We start from the raw sequence: 20,637 nt of genomic DNA, 5'->3' as shown, positions 1-20,637 counted from the left end.
GATTAATATAGATAGTACGCACTAATGTTTAATGCTTTGACTGTAGTATAAATGAGTTTATCATTCGCTTTTTGCTTTTGTCTGTTTAATGAATGGTCATAATAGTAAAACGTAATAGGTCAAATAACTTTCCTTATAAGTCATGTCGCCAGGCGGAACGATTAGTAATCCTACCATATTTACAAAACATGGGAAATATTATTTATTCTCTTTGATTTAACTACATTTCTCATAAGAAAAAACTGGCCTAAGATATTAATGATTTATGAATAGAAGAAATCCTACTGAGATCTTAGCGAGGGGGGGGGGGGATTCTTTCTATGAGGCAGCCGCTGGAGCGGACCTCGGAAAAAGAAACGTGGGAGGGCCTCAAAACCGACGAAATCTTCGTTACTTCTTAACTGTAACCAATTAATTATAAATTTTTTCACACGTGTCACAAAACTATGTCACCTGTTGTTTTGTGACACGTGTGGAAGTAATATTAAAATTACTTTAATAAACTTGTAAGTTGTATTTTGCAGTCGTGACAACAAAGACAATGGCGACCTTTGACACATCTAATTTTTTCCACAAGTCGACCCATTTAGATACAAAAGAACGGATGCGCCATACCCCGTGGCTAAAGTGTACGTTCAAGGACGCGACCAAAGAAGGGGTATGATTAGAGTGCTCATCGTAATGTCAGTCTCAATCGAAGCGCGGCGTTCCTCGCACGAGTCGCGTTAACGAACTTTATCGAATCGAATGATCATAGAATCGAATATCTGCGCCAAATTTAAGAAACATATTGTAAAAAAGTAAGTTGACGGTTTCTGAATTTTAAAGGAATTTATTATGCATGATTGTATGTAGATTAGTTATTATGAAATCAAACAGAAGTTTATTGGGTCAATTAATAATTATCATATTCATTGATTTGTAGTGATATATGATTTGTTTGACATAATTTTTTTAATACATATTGAGAAGCTGTTATTAATAAATTCGTTGCAAACAAGATTTTGTAGAAAAACTATTAATATGCATTTGAAATATTTGAAGTTGTTTAATTTATGTTAATAGTACGACTTCGTAATTTGCAGGTAAACTTCAGTGATGCTTCTTGGACAGTGACTAAAATTAATAAATTGTGTCAAAATGAATAAAAACATTCTGTCATTGTGTGCAACGCTACTGTGGATCTATTCTGTTGCGAGTCAGGTGAGAAGTTTTTCTTTTGTTTACATACATATATGATCATTTATCTATATACATATCCTGTAGAAGTTTTCGAGAGTCTTTTTTAGATATTTATGTATTTAGTTTAAGTTGATTCGCCGGCAACGAGTCAAGGAGAGAGGTTATCGTTGTTCGATTAAAATTGTTGTTATTGTTCTATCAAATATATACAAGACCGTTTATAACTTTAAACATGACCCACATAAAATAGGATCTTCATTATTTAAGCTTTTTACATTTTAATAAGTTTGAAAATGATCTTATCGACGCTAAAAAGAGTCCTTTATTTAGTTACATTTCTTTTTTCTCATTGTGGGAATGTTCTATCGCATGAGCAGCTTATAAGATAAACATATTTAGGAAGAAATAAAAAAATGTTTTGTTATGTGAATTGGATGACTTGATGAGTAAGTCTATAGCCAAATTTCCTAAAGTTGTAGTATTTAGAATGTGAGTGCTAATGATAAAATATTTTGTGTTAGTCTCAGAATGGAGAATAAAACTAGAATATTATGACTAATTTTATAAATTAAAAAACGTGTCTCTATACGGAGATAATATAATATAATGTAATAAAACTAATTTTCACGTAATCTCTTTATGTCAGGAAATAAATTTGTAAGTGTTAAAATATTAAGTACAAAACAATTCCTTTAACCTTAACTTAATATTTACAGAAACGTTGTGTTTTTAAACACTGAAACAGGTTTCTAGATTACGATTTAAATTAGGTCATTGGTTTTTAAAACTGCATATTGCATGCACATTTGAATTAATTATTATACTCGTAGATTTTATTGTTATCTTAAATTTCACAACGAAATAGACAAGGCGATTTAAATTATTCTAGTAAGTGCTTTAATATTGATTCAACTTTCTGTAAATTAGTATGAATTAGGTATAAAAACAGAACAAGTAATAAAGTAGATGTCTTTTATTGTCGATATTTTATAATCCCAGCTTCTTTCCTCGCGATGTCACACGAATCCATGGATGTAAGCAAATCAACAGCGAGTGAAGCTTTTTTTATATTAATTTGTAAGTAGTAGTGCTGGAAACTGTAATAGAATTAATTGCGTAGTTCAGATTTCATATAAATAATAAGTGTTTCAACGCCGACATATCAATATTTCCTTCGAGCTGTTTGGGTAGATTCAACTATTCCTTCAAAATAGTCTACGACCAGTCCTTCCACTACAGCGTAGCACCGTCTTTACGGTATCTTTTTCTTAATTTCGTAGACTCTCATGACTACTAACTACTGACCTAGAAGTATAGAGCCTCTAAAGATAATAAAATTGATCATATAAATATCAAATGCGTGACTCGTGTGATACCAAATTGGGCATTACATGGCCGTGTTTGTCAAATTACAATAATTTGTAGCATCAAGTGTGGTAATCCGTTGATTGTTATAGCCGTGAATATTTTGAAATTTTAATATACAATTTGTTGCAATACAAATAAAGTAAAAAAAATCTCATATTTAGACTTATGCTTTTCTATCAATTAATATCGCTTTCAACTTCTAATTCAATAGTATCTCGTAATATAAAATTTTTCTTGTATTTGGAGTACACTCATGGCTTATCGATCACGTGTCCTGCTCGCAGTGTTTTAGCGTATGAACTTTATTTTATTAAATATTATTATTAAGTAGGAATCAAGTTAACGACTGAATTAAAGATGAATACGGATTTTTTAATATAAAAAACTGTCTGAAGACTCTTCTGATTTTAATCGACGCCGCCGCCTATGAAGAATCAAACAGCCAGGGAGTTCGCGTAGCCTGCATTTTAAAAGCCTTTGGGTTCAATTCCAGGTGGTTTTATTTGTCACGATTGATCCAAATATCTCAATCATAAATAATAATCACACGATCATTTCAACATCAGTTCTGATAATAAGTCATCTTCACGGTGCAAGCATGATCTCTCGAGAGCATCGATTTTTGAGTTACCTAATCGAAAACATTCGATTGTCTGATAAATGTCATAAGATTGCAATTTAGATAGTGTAATAGTGGCTGCTTTCAAAAAGCAATTATTGCAATAAATCAACATTTACTAAGCTTATATGGTCTGATAAAATTATTTATCAAAATTTGTTTTGTTTGTAATTATTTGTAAATAACTACGAAATTCGACTTATTTTAAAGAAAAAATCTTTGATTCAAAACCTTGATGCAGTTGTTTACAAAAAAAAACTATTCAATATACATTCTACAGAATAGCAGTACACGAGTTTTTTCTTTTATTATTTACATGAAAATATCACATAAATCTTGTAAAAGAACTGATATGACTCATAAACGTTATGTCATCGTTAAATATTTAATAACCATTTGTCGCATTAACTAAAGTGTAAAGTAACACGAGAATTTGAAAGAAAAAACATTAATTTGTTATTTCATGTGTATTAGAGACGAATATTTGTATTAAAGAGTTATTCTTACATAAATCAATTAACAAGTCAGAAAGATAGTGTTGCCACAGTAATGTGGATAAAGAATTTGATATTAACACCTGCGGCAAAAGTTTAAATATAATACTGAACAAAACTAAGAAGGATTGCCCTTTTGCGAAGAAGAAACGAAATGCAAATCGCTCTTGACATATAAATTTACCTAAAGACACTTAGCTATTGCTCGAGCTACTTCTAAATGACATATGTAAATTACTTATAGGTATATAATATATATATATACATATGTAGAAAGCTTTATAAATTCTAAAAAAACATACAACATTTATATTATTAGTGAACTTTACTTCATTATACTGATAAAAATAAATTATGCCTATTAAAATATATAATTATACGTTACAAGTTACGCGATTTATTATTGTTTAAACACAATAATAAATCGCGCAAAACTTTATTGCATGCTTTAGCACTTAAATAATACAATTACCTACGTGAATCTTCGTACGAAATTACTGTAACAACATTATAATCAACATAAATGACACTACTTGGAGTGTTTAACGAAGTTTTAGTGGAAAAACGAACTTCAGGACGAAAAGTGTGATTTAAGATCACTATTAAATAAAATTACTAGTTTTTGTTAGTGAGTTCGTCTTTATAAATTATACGTGTAAAAAGTTATTACATTATTATTATTATGAATAAAGTATCAAGCTTTATAATCACTACTTTTGAAAGAAATATGATCCAAATGCAAATAATATAAGAACATTAATTATTTTTAAATCAAGTTTTACGACTCTGAGAGGTGATAAAGTTGTTCTCGAAGCTATGGAATTGGCTTATTCTTACAATTGTTTATTGGCTGGAATCTATCCACCTGCTTCTATAAAATAAAGTAATCAATTTACACCTTTAATTAATTTATCAATCATTTACCAACTTAGCTTATATTTTTTGTACATCACTCATAAGATCATTAGATGACTAAAAATAAGCAAATTCTTAAAAAGGGTATTTTCATTTGCTACGTGGTCTTTTTGTTTTCTTTATTTCCTTTTTCCTCTGTTGAATACACTAATTGAGTTTTAATCACGCTACCTTATTAGTTATAATTACTAAGTTACGCTTACAAATTCCTTTTAAAGTAAAACATAAGAAAAATCACGCTTCAACTATCTTGCATGACGTCAGCGTAAAATATAGCCCTTTAAAATAATTATATTTTTTTATGAAATAAAAGAATGTAAGAGACAAAATTCAGTGTAAATCATTTTTTATTCTAGTTATCAGCTGTTTCGATCGTATATAGGCTTTTAATTATTAGAACATTAAAATATATTTTCTCGCAGTCTTAGCTAAAACATAATAGGTAGATTGGCATTTAGACCAGATATATATGCTTCTGTGAATTTTTTATTAATGTTAATGGTCTCCAGATTTATGGGAGTATTAGGTTCGACCCTATCAAATATTCGTAAACTAATTAATTTTATATCAATCACGATAAGTTATTTCGAAATCTGTTTATGTTGATTCATAATTTTACCTTAAGATCAGCCGTAGTTCTCTATAAAATAACATTAGTAAGACCCTTTCTATAGAAAAATCAACAAATCACAGCCATCTAAGGAAAAGCTAAATCAACAAAATCTAATTATTAGTTCGTATCAATCATTGACACTAACGCCTGCTAGGATTAGTACAGTTCCATATATCCGTTGAAATTACACCAGACTATTATATTGCAATATTATCGTTAGTTTTACTCCTTAACGAGGTCATTAACCCTATAGCTATCGCCAATGAAGAGTGGTAAAGTAAGAAAGTGAACAATACTTTGTAACGAGCATGTCATCGGTTGTAGTGTTACATAAATTGTAAATATTGCAATCGGCGCCTGGTCAGTTGACCATCCGAGTACTGAATGCTATACTTTTATTTGTAAAAGTTTTGTTTAAAAGTTTTTTTATTAACTATCTAAGAACTATTAAAGTATATGAGAACTAACAAGGCAGGTCTTCTGTTGAATCAAGTTATTAGTTATTATTTTAAGCTAAGTATTATTGAAAAGGAATTAGTTTTACGTGGGCTACACAAATTTCACTAGTAATACGTAATGGTAAATACAAATCAGTCGCTTGGAAAAATATTCTTACTCTCTTTCACTGGATGGCAATCTTAACTTCCTCTGACCTTTGTCGGATCTGATGTTAAATGTTGCCTGACCACTTTTGGTGTCCGACTGTCATCAAACATGACACAGAGAGTGGGCTAGTATTGTGTATTATGTAAGCATATCACCTTAATTTTGTTTAACGAAAGAATTGATAAATACAAGTGAAAAAAGGCGTTCCTATTGTTTGATTTGAACTTATTTTGAATCGCCCCAGTTTTGCATTGTACTGTATATTATTTGTCGTTAAGATAAATCTCATTGCCATATGGTCATTATACCGAACATTGATAATATCATAATTCGTGTGATTTTTCTTTCCTCCTTTTAAGATTGCTGATTCCTTTGACGTTGCTTTGTCATATAAAAAAACCATCATGGTTGCCACGTAATTTTAATAACGAAAGACACGAATGAATCACACTATTACCCCTATTTCAAAAGTCAGATTTAATTCAAATATTCAGAAAGCTCAACTATTAGGACTACATATAAATATTGCAATATTTTAATTTCTGAGTATGATTCCCATCGTATCTTGTCCCCAGCGTTTTATGATTCCACTACTTGGAATTGGAATTGAATCATACACTGCCATTCCGCCTTCGTTAGATTCCGACTAAATAAAAATTTTTACTTGCCTAAAAATTTAAAAGCCGCAAATACATGGCAATTTTGGACGTTATTAACATTTTTTTTAAATATTTATTTTTATAAGCTGTCTCAATATACTACAGAACACCTTTACGAAGTCAATACGGCTCTTTAGTTATTTAAAAGTGATTCATATAACAAGTAGGTGTAGTTCAAACCTACAAGAATCCATTTATGTTCTAAGCGTCATTTATTCTATGACAACTTAAGATTTATTTGGTTGATAACCTAATATTAAGTAGGTACAGCCTTGGAACATCTAATTTTGGCGCCATAAATGGTTACACGATAGATATAACGAATTGGCCATATGCGTATAATATGGGTTTTAGTATTGTATGCTACGTGATTTTAATAACTATTTAAATAAAACAGAAATGGTAAGAGTTTTACGTGCGTTTACGATTACGCACGATTTCATACTTCAAAAATATATCTGGAAAATCTAGTATTTCTATTTTTTTTGCAATATATGCAATTAGGCCTAAGGCTTTGAGCGAATCTGTTATGTGGAGATGTCATGAGGAGTGGCTGCCCATGGGAAGCATCTACTAATCTTCTACCTAGATCTTCCTGGCTTCTAGCTCTAGAATATGGGGACATTATAGATGTCTCACGTACTGTTTCATGGTTAGTTGGCGAGCAAATTCGTTCGAATCACAGGCTAACCGCTCTTCATATTTAGCTGCCACTCTCCGGATTTCCTATTTGAAAGTTCTCATTTTAAGGTGTTCAGGAACTTCGTGGTTGGTTATGTATCAAGGTAATTATGTAATTGCTCTTTAGGATCCTGTTCTGCACACTGACAAAAACGATATAGAACAGAACTTGCGAGATTCTCTGGTAAGTTACCTACTAAGGTCAGACACATATTTTTGTGTCCGTATTTGTATCGGCTTGAAAGTGCGCACTTTATTATCTAACAGTCATTCATGTTTACATTAAGAAACACTTAACGAGAGATTAGCTTAGCAGGACAAAAGCGTTTAAGATAAACTGGCGTCTGACGAAACGTAAGTCAGTGTTGCCAAATGTAGGATTAAATGCTTAAAGGATTTATCTTATGTGCCTACGCGTAGAATTGTATGGACTAAATTGACCAATATTTTAGTAAAGCTGCACAAAATTTTGATAAGGAATGCATTTAAAAGAAACTTTAATTTAAATTAAGAATCTATTCATTACTGAAGGCCATGAAACTGTAAGGTTGCTGCTACTCTGCGAGTGATATCTTTCCACTTTGTTATGTGAGACCCGTGAGAATTGTGATTTGGGACACACCTGCTGGTACTGCTTGGCGATCAGCCCCACGGCCTTTTGCTTTCCACCCTTTCACCCAGCTTGTTCAGGACATCTGATTCGCGACAGGCAATATGACCAAATTACGAATAGATATATCTATAAAATATTTTACATAGTTATACATAATTAAGTCATGTGATACCATTTATGTGATAGAAAATTTTGAACAGATATTTTAAGTCTTTCTAATAAATAACTTACGTGGGTGTAATAATGTGATGCCATTACTTTTTTATACATCTAATACGACAATAAAATTTATTCATCGAAGTGGAATGTCTTTAATAACCTCATAGCATTCACTTTTTTGGTCTAGTTGGGTTAAATAATGGACATTAAGACATTTTTATATCGGATTATTCATAAATAAAAATATTCTTACTTCGACATTGTTTTACATAATATCTATTATTATTTTTTTGTATATGTCTTTAACAAAAAGGTTTTGGAGACAATTTAATTAAATACTTATATAGACCAATAAATATTTTCATATCATACAACAAATTTCAAAGATTTTCTTCTTATTACGTTCCATACCAAAACCATATTTGTTATATTACCTTAAAAATCGTTAATTTATAAATCGGAATATAATTTTTTGCCCGGCTTTACTTATTACAAGTTTAAAACAACTTTAACATCGTTCATAGCATCTCGCCCCTTCACCCGTGCCAAGACTACTAATCTACAATTAGTTTACATAACACCAGGTTAGCTAACAGAAGTCTTGGATAATCTGCCAGGAAAATAGAGCATTCGGCTTCCGGCTTACAATCACACAGAGCAAAGCTTAAGTAATACGCCTATGCTAATAATGGTTTTTCAAGTTATCAATCGATACTGTTTCCGTCAGTTGACTTTAATTCATTAATGTATGAACGTGGATGCGTTTCTGAGAATCCAGAATATGGTTCCTAACAACAGAATTTATATCTATAAAAACAACGATAAAGAATGCTGCTTATGAAAAGAAGCAAGAAAGATATTAAAACATTTATTTGTAAAGATCTTGCAATTATAAAATATTTTTATAGTTAATTTAGTTAAAGAAGATAAAGCTTATACTTCCACGGCTTAATTACAAATAAATCTTATACAATGTTTAAACTCAAACTCAAAACAATTTTATTCATATAGGTAAACAAGTACACTTATAAACGTCATAAAAGAAGTTAAATTAATTTTCTATTTACATTTATTATCAGTTTGCAAGTCAAGGGCGTAGAACAGGCAAGAAGAACTGGCAAGAAACTTTCCGCCACTCTTTTTTAATCGATAAGTTTTGAGTCATACAAATTGATTGGACTGGAGCAAATAATTCACAAGGATTGGAATCATTTAAATATTCGTCAACTTAATTAAGAGATAAAATGAAGTGGGGAGACCACTTCATTTTATCTCTTGCTCACCGCATTCTCTCTGAACCACATCTTCGTGCATGTAATATTATCATTTAGAGATTAATCAGGTTACTAATTTCTCACCTGTAACTATAGTATATTTTATTTAAAATTTTTATATTATTTCGCCAGACTGGAAATCGGGTAAAGATCCCACCAACAAGATTCACATGCCAAGGTCGGCCCTCGGGATACTACGCAGACGTCGAGACTGATTGTCAGGTGAGCCACTAGACTATTGTTGTTATAATCTTAGCATTCACAGACAAACAAATCACACTTCGTCAAAACCACAATTATTAATGGTAGCATCGTTTTACTGAAGACTAATATTAACAATTATTGGACAGAATTTTTATATAAAATGTAAAATAATTAATAGACAAATCGCCGCCTTTGCAATGAGTTTACTGTAAAATACAAATTCCCACGTTTCCTAGTATACATGTGTATAATTGTAATTGTATTTGTTCAGTTTGTATACAAGTAGTACCTAGCAACCGTCACACTATATATTATTTAGATCATTTAACTTTATTTTTGTTATTTTTCTTTTGTGATTATTATTATTTTGTGTATTACTGCGCGTGTGTTTCCTCAGTAATAAAAGTTATGTTATGTATCAGACCAAGCGCTGTATATCATCTTCATTTAAATTACATACTAGTATATGTCTTCCAGATACGTAATATTCTTTCGAAGGTAAACAACCGATGAGTAGTTTAATATGCATCCGGAAAATTATGTTCAATTAGATTAACATACTTGATAACAAATTGATTGTTGTTGTGGGATGTTTTTTACGTAATGGCAAGATTTATGTGAAGTTATGTAATATGACATAAGGGAACCGTGCAAGGCCTGTTATTTATACACTTTTGTATTTTGAGAAGCGTTATTTATGTGTGAATTTCAACCCCGAGATCGAGGATCGAATCCTGAATGTTAAGGAATAGATGTTTTACTTACGATAAAGGAAATCAATGTTACGTACGGTAATAGCTCAATATTCTTAGATATATAATAAGGATATTAGAGACAGAAACACTTGCAGCCTTTACTTCTAAGCACTTCGTTTAATATGAAAAATAAGATAAACATCAAAAAACATCTTTTATTATGGTACAATCAAGTTAATTACACACGCCTTATTACATGCTAAACTAAATTAAGTTGTAATGTATCAAAGAACAACAAAAAAGTGTATGAGAAGACTATATTTTGTAACAATGGAGCTGGGAAGACGCAATATCCGTCGATTTTATTAAACTGGTTCAACGGAAATTGACTAAAATAAAAGAATACATAATAGTATACGTAACGTAGACGCTTAATTCAGAATACATTAATAATGAAACATAATTGTTGTCATTTGCCATAAAATTGACCTTTACCTGAATACCTTTAATAAAATGTGACCTCAGCGTGATTTAAGTATTTCGCATCTTTATTCTTTCACATTAAGACAATTTGGGATCGAGTGATATATGTGTTGTTATATGTTTTCTTGTTTATTTAGTAAAATACTAACAATACTAAAACAATACGATAATATCCAAAATAAAAAATATAATCTGATATTAAATGCATAAATAACATCACTACTGTGAGCTTACTCTGCGAATATATAAAAATGTTGATATTATATGTATAATGTATCGTTATATTTTTTTAATAAAAAGAATAGAAAAATCATAAATTTTTTTTTTAATATATAGCATTAAAAGAAGCCCGTTCAATTTGTTTAAAGTCAAAATTAAAATATCTTTCATAAGAATACTTCCGAAGAATCTCTCAAAAACACTCTTGTGCCAAGCCGTAACCTGTTAATAGTGAACAAGCCGTAATTAAGCTTATACGTAACTAATAATCTTAATTTAAAGGCATGCATATAATTTATCGTTAACATTTCACCGAGTCAAGGTCGTTCGAGGCAGATGCCTACGCGAACTGGGTTATGATCTCACTCACTCTCGCGTTATACGTGCGAGCGGGACACTATAAAGGTGAATGGGTAAAATATATGGCATTTAATAATCGTCGAGGATCACAAGTGAAACTGCATTTATGGTATTTGAAAACGAAATTATCGAATGTGGTGACCAAGACGATAGAAAACTCTTCCATGATGACACGGTATTGGATGATCACTTCCGTTGTCTATTCGGGAATGTACCTATGTACTTCATTTGACCGATTTAGCAATGAGGAGGTTGTTTGGAATCTTTATATGTATGACCTACTCGAAAATATTTAGAAATCAAAAATGTACACTTTCTAAGCGGTACATCGTCAGTTGGTGAAAAATTAGGTGAAGGAAAACCTCAATGGGCATGTCTTAGACCTAAAAGTCGGATGTCCACACCATATGCCCAACTGTCAACTACAAATAAATATAAAAACGAGACGAACACAGACATAACAATCCCAGACGAAAAAGGTAGACGTGACGATTGTTTCGCCACCGGTTTTTAATGATTTTTACTTAGTTAGTATTTTAGTAGTTTCTTGTCCGTTCTTCGTGTTAGTCTTGCTCTTTCGTGAATTTTGTAAACGTTTTCACATTCATAAGCTTGCCCTAAGACGTATCTAAACTGAATAAATGATTTGTTTTTAATACGTTATTTGCAATTAAACCAAAATAGCATACACAGGCAACTGATATTATTTGTAACAAGCCACACTGCAAAGCACTTTTACATAAAATTGTATCTCAGACCAAGACAAATCAAGATAACATTTATCGAAAATACTTTAGAAGAATTGCAAACATGTCTTTATATTTTTATTGTAATGATTTATTGTATGGTGATTTAGTATACCGGTTCTTTTGTTGTTGACGTTTAACACATTAATACATAGATACACACAATTTGTGTCTCTTATTTTTACTTAGTTTATATATGTTATTTTATAAACTTATTTAGAAATAAATTGTATTTGCTCTGATGAAGAATCATATAGTTTGCATTTTATAATTTTTTTTACATCGCTTACATTTAAAAAGAAAATCTGTGCATGTTAAAGATAAAAATTAATAATAGCTGAATCAAACCACTTTAGATACTAACGTGCAATTAATTACATTTTATGGCATTGTATATGTAAATAAAACCAGTTTTGTTTTCATTAAAATACTCAAAGTAAAATAAAATAATTAGTTTTTTAAGTAATTATATATCAATTTGATTTAGTAATTGTCATTTGTTTATCACAAGTCATAATTTTACACGAACCTTACCAGTAAACTTCAAGGTAATAAATCTATTGTTTTAAAATCGTCGCAGGCTAGAGAAGGTGCGTTGATATAATGTGATTAATTTTATGTTACGTATCTTAGATTATTTTACTAGAGGTAAATTATTATCGAAATACAATCCCTAGTCTGAGTATATTAATCTTACTAATTTAAAGTTTTCTTAAGAATTTTCGAAAAGTCCTCTTTCTATTTAGGTGTAGTCTAAGACCAACAAATAAAATAACAAATTTAACCTGAATTTGTTAACTAATAGTCGGATTCGCGTTGAAATCTTTTCTTGGGTGCAATGTTTTTAGAGCTTAGAATAGTCTTATAGCAGTTTATTAAATATACTAGCTGATTCGGCTAAGTTCGTTCAGCCTTACAGTCTTATAATATTGTTTTTACTTCAGTTTAACTTATTTTTTGATTTCATTAAGATAATAACATGAATACAACTTTTTTGCAAATACAGAAATGTTTTATTGAGCAAGAAAAATGGGCCTCTTCTCTCTAGCGCCAATATTGCGATGTCTGCATGTCTTCAATCAAAGCCTGCTTTTGCATCTCTTCATTCACCTCAAGATCGAAATTTGACTGACGAATTCATTTAGTGTTATTTAACCACCAAAAAGGAGAACTTATATCAGTCCAACCAATCTTGAGTTATAAGTGTTGTAACTAACACGACTTTGTTTTATATATTAAAGATTACCATCCCAAGTTTATCTGTAATATTGTAAATGCTTACAAAACATTTAATGCCTTTAAAAATAAATTTTAAAAAATCAATAAATACAGCAAAAAATTACTTAAGAAAACTTTTTGTTCTCTTTAAATATGTCTTTGACAATTTATTAATACTTTAAGTAAAATATTGAAGAAATTCGCGTGTCACGGCCACTGTTACGTTATAAATAAGACTCGCCGTGTGAACCCGCAATTGTACTTTACGACAGTCTTACAAAATTGCCGACAATCATGTTTTACGAGCTAATAAGAGTAACTGCTTGAGTATGAACATTATTGTTGAACGCATCAATTTTATTCTTTCTTCAATCAGGAATATCTGAATTCGATTTTACTGTAATTCTAGCTTTTTTTTCTCTCTTTATTTTACAAAATAATATATATTACAATGTAACATATATTAGAAAACCGCTTTGGTTTTTATTAATGTAGCTAGAAATATATGATAATAAATATAATCAAATAAGAGAGGACGCTCTCTTGGATGGTGGGCTGGTGATCTTATGTAGTTGGTGGAGAAGATTGGAAGAAGAGAGAGTTCCTTGGAAAAAATATATTTCTGTATAAAATTTTAACTGTGTGTATCTTTTGTAAAGATGAATGGATGTTTCAAGGAATAAATGAGGTCTAGTTATTATAATTTATCCCATTGTACATGTATACTACTAAAAGAAACGCATTTACAATTTATCAAATGGAAGATATCTTTGCCACTCAGCTATGGCACATAAGGTCAAGGGTTTGGTGGTAGATTTTAGTGTCACGACACCAACGCACTATTGTTTTCTGTCGCATTGTTTACGCAGGTAAGGCTTGCAAAATGTATTTGTATATGTATGTTTAGTAAAAACTTAATTTTTAACGTCGTTATAGTAAATTCTGTATTTAAAAACATATGTATACATAGAAAGTAGCGATGGTTTGAAAATGATCTCAATTATGCAACAAGCATAAACGTCAGTAGCTTCTCAAATCAAATATTTATATATTAAAACGTAGTTTGTATTAAATATATATTACTATATTTAATTATTATATGTTTACCGTTTTTTGTTCTACTCTAAAAAGTATTTTATGCTAACCAAGAATGCAAATATTTGAAATAAATTTTCAATGCGTACAATTACAAAAAAGTTACATTGACAATTTGATATGCAAGTCATTGAAATGAAACTGACCCAGTTTCCTAGTTCCCTATATTCATGATGAACAATAAATTATTCCGATAGTGTAGAATTTGCTTGTAAGATTATATAATCGGTTGTCTTGATAAAATCAAAACAGTTCAGGTACAGTAAGTAATAAGTGTTATATTAAATAAGAAATTAAAAATTCCATTATTGTAGTTCCAAAGAAAAGCCATTATAAAACAGCTAAAAATCTTATCAAGCTATCAGTCATATTATGTCACTTTTGTAAAGCATCGGCTACTTTGATTTACGTGACGAGTCTTCACGCCGACAGACGTTAATTTCACTATCATTGATTGCGTAAACTTAAAGTTCAAGGTGAATGACTCTCACTTTATCGTATCTGTTTGTAACTACCGATTTAATATTAAAATAATGCTTTTACATTTAATAGGACTTACGAAATATTTTACATCAAATCTTAAACTTTATTATTTTTTAGGTTACCTTCTTGGTCATTTATATTCGTTCCATATTTCTAGCGTTATAATATTTCATCTGGGACAAATGGCCAGTTCATGATATTATTAGTACGGTTACTTGTGCATTATCAGAAGTACGCTTTTCTTAATGTCGAATTTATTCGGAGATATTTTGGTGGATTGAATATTATGTGGATTTCCATGGAGTTTAATGAAAAGTCTTTGATACTTAATTTACCTTCAGATTTATATTGGTTTAATACAAGACTTTACATAATACATACTTAAGACTTTAATTTATTCATAGCATCATTGTTCGTTATTGATTTATTTTTTATCGAAACAATGTTTTGATGGCGTCTTCATTTTGTAAAGAATGAGGAAGTTTGAAGGTCTTGCAACAATAAAATCGTGTTCTAGTTCAAACCAAAACCATTTATTTTAACTTTGTATAATTGGTTTTAAAGATCAGATTTCTTTGCATATTATTCTATTGTATTCTTAAAAGGATTTTATTTTATTGCTTGTAATTTAGATCAAAGTTTTTTTTTTCAATATAAATTGCTTGTTATGTCTATTATTCAATTATATCTTTCATATATGTTTAAAACGTATATGATTATTTTTTATTCAAATGTTTTGTAGTTATGAGAACTTACTATAAAATTTAAGACAAAAAGTTGTAAACATACTTATTTTAATTACGTTATGCGTTTCCTAAAAAAAGTGGTAAAATTTTGCATTATTTGCCGAATTTTATATTTACCTTATTTTATATTACCATACATAACACTATTCTATAAATTTGTTTTTGTTGTTTACCTTTACCGGAAAGAAGGTTATTTAATAATATTTTTAAGATTTCAAGAACAGCATTCACATTGCGAAACAATAAAAAACTAATTAAATATTTACAAATAAAAGCAAAACACGCTGACAGAAAAACAACTCGTTGCATGTGTGTACAAAAAATAATATGTAGATTTGATATCATGTGTGTACATCATGTAATTATTCCGGCACACAACTTCCTTAAAAATGCCGGAATTAATCAAATAATTAGATTTGTAATTACAGTAATTACTGAGATCATCAAATAATTTACATTCTGTCTTTAGCAATTTAAGGAAAATTGTAATTATTTAAACAAAATATTTTATTATGTCTGGTTAATTTAAAAGTTTCAAAATTTTGTATAATACAAAGTTTAATAATCAAGATGCTTAAAAATGTTAGTGCAATAAAAATAAACTATGACAAGTAGTATAACATTGTCACATAGAACGGTGTGATACACGGCTCTGTATTATTTTCTGCCTTGATTCACCTTCATGTTATGTGTTCGCGTTTCTTCCCACAGTAATGTGCATGTTCCTATTTCACCGTGTCCTGCTGATAGAGATGTAATGTGTTATTTATTTATTCATTATTTTTATTTGATTACAATAATTAACTGCTTTGACGTGTGATAGGGAGCATGAACTAAAAGTTGCAGGTGATGAGAGGTCATTGCCAGTTCCTTCCAGTCCCTTGATTTGAGTATGATACGATTTGATCCCACTGCTTGAGGTGCTGGAAGTAAATGTTGTTGTTCAATATGCCTAGAACGCGTCATTGCATAACCTGCCTTAAGTTTGTAATCGTTTTTTATTATTGTTATAACTACGTAATAGTATTTTTCTTTAATCTTAAACACACAGACGTACTAAGCGTCTAGGTTTAACCGTTAGGCTATATTGAAAAATTTGTCTTTCTCTATGCGACATCAACACTTACTTATATGGTGAAAGATAATAATTATTATAAGGAAACTGACATGTCTTAAACTAAAAGATCGACGCGATGTGTCAGGCGCGTCAGGAAACAGACGCACCCGCTCAATTATTAACGCAGAACATGTATTTTTCAATACTTAGGTACAGCATTCTGTGTGGATGTCAGTGTGTGTACAGATAGAGCTTGATGGCATAACTGAAGTACATACATTGCTTCATGTATAAAAGGAATGTAGCGTGCGCATCTGTAGTAAAATATTCTTCTTAATTAAGAAATTCTTACGTAATTGTGTTTAGTCTAGGATTATAACAATTCACGACGAAATAACACAATATGACTAATATTGACCAATATAGTAAACTTGCTTAATTTAAATAATCCTTTAAACAGTATCGATTCTGCGTACTAAGGAGACCATTAATTTTGTTGATTTTAGTTCTTGTTATAGAAGTTATTAGAAGCAAAATTATTTCTTAGAAGCCGTCCTTAAATTACTTACGAACATAAGTTATGGTTTTGTAATTATTCTAACGTAAATGATTTGTTGTTTTTGTCATTGCAACGATGGAGATTGGCTGGGTTTGGAGATTGGTTAGAATTTTAATTTGTCAACAATGTCATTACAATCTATATAACTATAAAAATGGCTTTGGCTAACTTTGATTTTGAAATAAGTACGGGAAAGGTTTAACCGATGAGCAATATGTGTAATATTTTTTTAATCCGATAGGATATATATTTGAAAATTAAATATCTAGCTTAAAAACATTTGATGTCTTGTGTTTTTTTAGAAATAACAGTAATATAATGGGTAATTTTAGTTATATTATATTAAAGTATATTTTTTGTGTAAATAAGTGATTTCAAGACAATTTTGTGTATAGAGTCAGAATGTTTCTATTTACATACATAAATTAGTATCATATTTACAGTAAATAATAACTATACAATAAAGTACCTTAAAGCATTTTATATTTCTTACAACGATTAACACGATAATAATAATAATAAGAACTCAATATGCGTGTAATTAGATTTAAAGTCTAAATCTCTATTGACGTGTTCTTGTCTTTACTTTTAGATCTACCACATGTGCGATGGTCTGGGAAGGCAGTTTAGTTACTCGTGCCCCAACACCACTCTCTTCCAGCAACGAATGCTCGTATGTGACCACTGGTACATGGTAAATTGCAGCAACTCAGAAAATGATTACGATGCAAACCTCCTCATAGGTATGATTATTTTATTTTGTCCAGTATGTATTATACTTAAGTTAAGCAGGCAAAAACAATGGGGTTTCACCCTGGTGAATTAAGACTTTACATCCTCTGTTATAGGTAAGATACCTTTACTTTTCCCTTTAACCATTTTTATTTACTAATGGTTTTAAAATTTGTGTAATTTGAAAAAAAAATCAAGTAAACTGTGAATAAATAGATGATGATTCATTTGCGAATATTTGGTGTAAATCAAATTGATTGACTGCGCGTGCTGAGCCTAATGCATTTTTGATTGTTAACAAGAGAAGCAAATTAAACAATTGTGGTATAAGTAGTATCAAGAAGCAAGGTTTGTGTGTGGCCTCAAACGAAGGATAGCACAGATTGCAGGTTAATTGGCAAATTTATATTTGTTATTATTCTATGAGAGCGTTAGCCTTCTAACTCGTAGGCTTTTTAGGAAGTGATGAGTTTTTGCAGAGTCATCTGAAGACCATACCAAATAGACATTTTGGTATTTGTCTATGGAATATTATTATTAAACAATATTCCATAGACAAATATATAGCATAGATTTATATAAAAGATTAAATCAAGAGGGTGAAACGACAGCATCGTCATTTTAAATGAATAGAACATAACATTTATGAATATAACTTTTTGCTTCTTTAATTTGTAAATTACCGCGAGCGTAGTCTTGTTTATAATAAATCGGACGTACCAGAGAGCAATGTACTTGTTTTATATATTTCCGTTTGCCGTGTAAACTCTAATTGGATAATGTATGAACATTGGATTTGGAGTTTTGCTTAACTTCTATCTGAAATACTAAATCTTACGTGTAAAATACACTTAAATTGATATGAATGGCTTAGGTTAATCTTAAATTACAATTCTACATTGTCAGACTAGCTACTTGGTACCTACCATTGTCCGTTTTACAGTCGCAGTTTGATATGCTAATAGTGTTAATGAACGTGAACCTACTGTATGTTTCGTACGTCGGAATAAAGTTCCCTTTGTCTATGAATAATTATTTTGTTTATCTATAGGTTACTAGAAATTAAATGTCTCTACAACACAGTAAATTGGTGACAAAAATATTCAATTTTATATCTATTATTTCAGGTCAACGTGATAAACCGTTTGTGTCTGAAGAAGAAATGCGTCAGCGCACACCGCGACCAGACATACTCTCTGTACCGCCGAATACCAACTATTACGATGGATTACGAGAATCGGAGTCAAAGGTTTAGTAACAATCTTATTGTATTGTTTTAACCATAATTCAATAATATCTTCTATTTATAGATTACTGAATAGTGATAAATCTTACGTGGCAGCTCGATTAATGTAAAACCATTGTTTCAGTTCTCCATCCATCCTGGAAACAGTATTGTTGGAATAGCTGATTCTATTTCCAATGGTAACAACAACGGTCTCGATAGTGATAAACAGAACTACCGACCACCTTCTTCCTGGTCTACAGGCATCGGTCAACGTTCCACAACACCTAGGTCAATTAGCAAAAAGCAGTTCAACTCCAACAATGATTTGAATACAGATTTCACCAGTAATGGTTTTGGTAATAAACAAAACAACGGTGAAAATATAATATTTCAATCAACAGTTCAGACGCCTGTAACAGAAACGACGTTATCCCCGCCGTCCCAAGACTTGAGTTTACCTTTCTTGCCAAAATCAAATGATGGAGCTAACCAATTAGACATTAGAATGAGAGACAAAGATCCAGTATACAATTTCATTAATCGATTTGATCCAAATTCTCCAGACACCAATTTAGCGACGCCAATGACAAAGTCTCAAATATTGGATATAAACAAACAATTGCCATCTGGACAAGCTAGCTCCGAAGAAGATAGGTCATCACAAGTAAATAAAAACATTGGCAATAAATTGAACGTCGTTAGAGATGAAAAGAAAAAAGTAGAAATAGATCAAACGAGAGTTGATACAATCAACTCCAAATTGCATACTGATAAAAGCGTTGCAACTAATTCAGTGCCAGAACCAGACAGAAACTTGGTCCCACCAAAATTAGAATTTCCAGCTCAGAGTCTGACAACGACTATGGGTCCTCCGATTTATTACCAATGGAAGTGGGCAGTACCGGCTTTTGATTTAGAGCCTCCAAAGGTAGGGAATTTCACTCTAACTGGTACCTCAAAGAAGTCGCCAGGAAAACGCCCATTTAGTTCAGTTCGTTCAACAACAGAAGCAGCCGATCCTACACCTAGTAGTTACAATACTGAATATAATATAAGTTCATATTTCGTACCCGACTACGTTTTCCCACTGGATGGTCCTCATCCAGGTTACGGTGATGAAGACGCTCAAACATCTTTCCAAGTTGAAGTATCAAGGCCTGGTAGATCGAGCTACGGAGAGAATACTAACTGTCCTCAATGCCATCCTGCCTACTTAAATCCTGGAACCTGTGAGCCATGTATCGTTAAACGGTAACATTATTTTAACAATAAGGTAGGTTCTTGCCATAAGTTTAGTATTGTGGTGATTAATTTGACTTAATTTATCCATAACCCAGACAGCAAAATGATGCTCAAACACCACTGTAACTATTATCTTTTTGTACTACAAAATTTATCGACTGATTTATTTTCTAAATACAACTTTGCGTAGCGACGAAGTTATATGCATTTAATGTTTCTTACTCATCCGTTATATAAGAGGTTGAATATTTTGTATCTTTATATCTATAATAAAAAATATCATGTGTAATATACTCACCAGAAATCTATACCATTAGGTTATGTATATATATGTATACGTGCCTGTGTAAAAATATAAGTTTTAAATTAAATAGTTTTAGAAATAAA

General features: G+C 30.7%; 1 protein-coding gene across 1 annotated transcript; it reads left to right on the top strand.

Annotated features, from left to right (window-relative positions):
* The first annotated feature begins 675 nt into the window (after nt 1-675).
* LOC111002110 lies at nt 676-20,637 on the top strand. The gene is made up of 6 exons (XM_022272218.2): nt 676-800; nt 1,086-1,203; nt 9,316-9,405; nt 17,641-17,791; nt 18,908-19,029; nt 19,151-20,637. The coding sequence occupies exons 2-6, from the start codon at nt 1,141-1,143 to the stop codon at nt 20,261-20,263; spliced, it is 1,539 nt and encodes a 512-aa protein (XP_022127910.2). The 5' UTR covers nt 676-800; nt 1,086-1,140; the 3' UTR covers nt 20,264-20,637.

The sequence above is a fragment of the Pieris rapae genome, chromosome 3 (assembly GCF_905147795.1).
Source record: "Pieris rapae chromosome 3, ilPieRapa1.1, whole genome shotgun sequence".
NCBI classification, from domain to species: domain Eukaryota; kingdom Metazoa; phylum Arthropoda; class Insecta; order Lepidoptera; family Pieridae; genus Pieris; species Pieris rapae.
The sequence above is the reverse complement of the archived record's forward strand: the minus strand, read 5'-3'. Positions and strand labels throughout refer to the sequence as shown.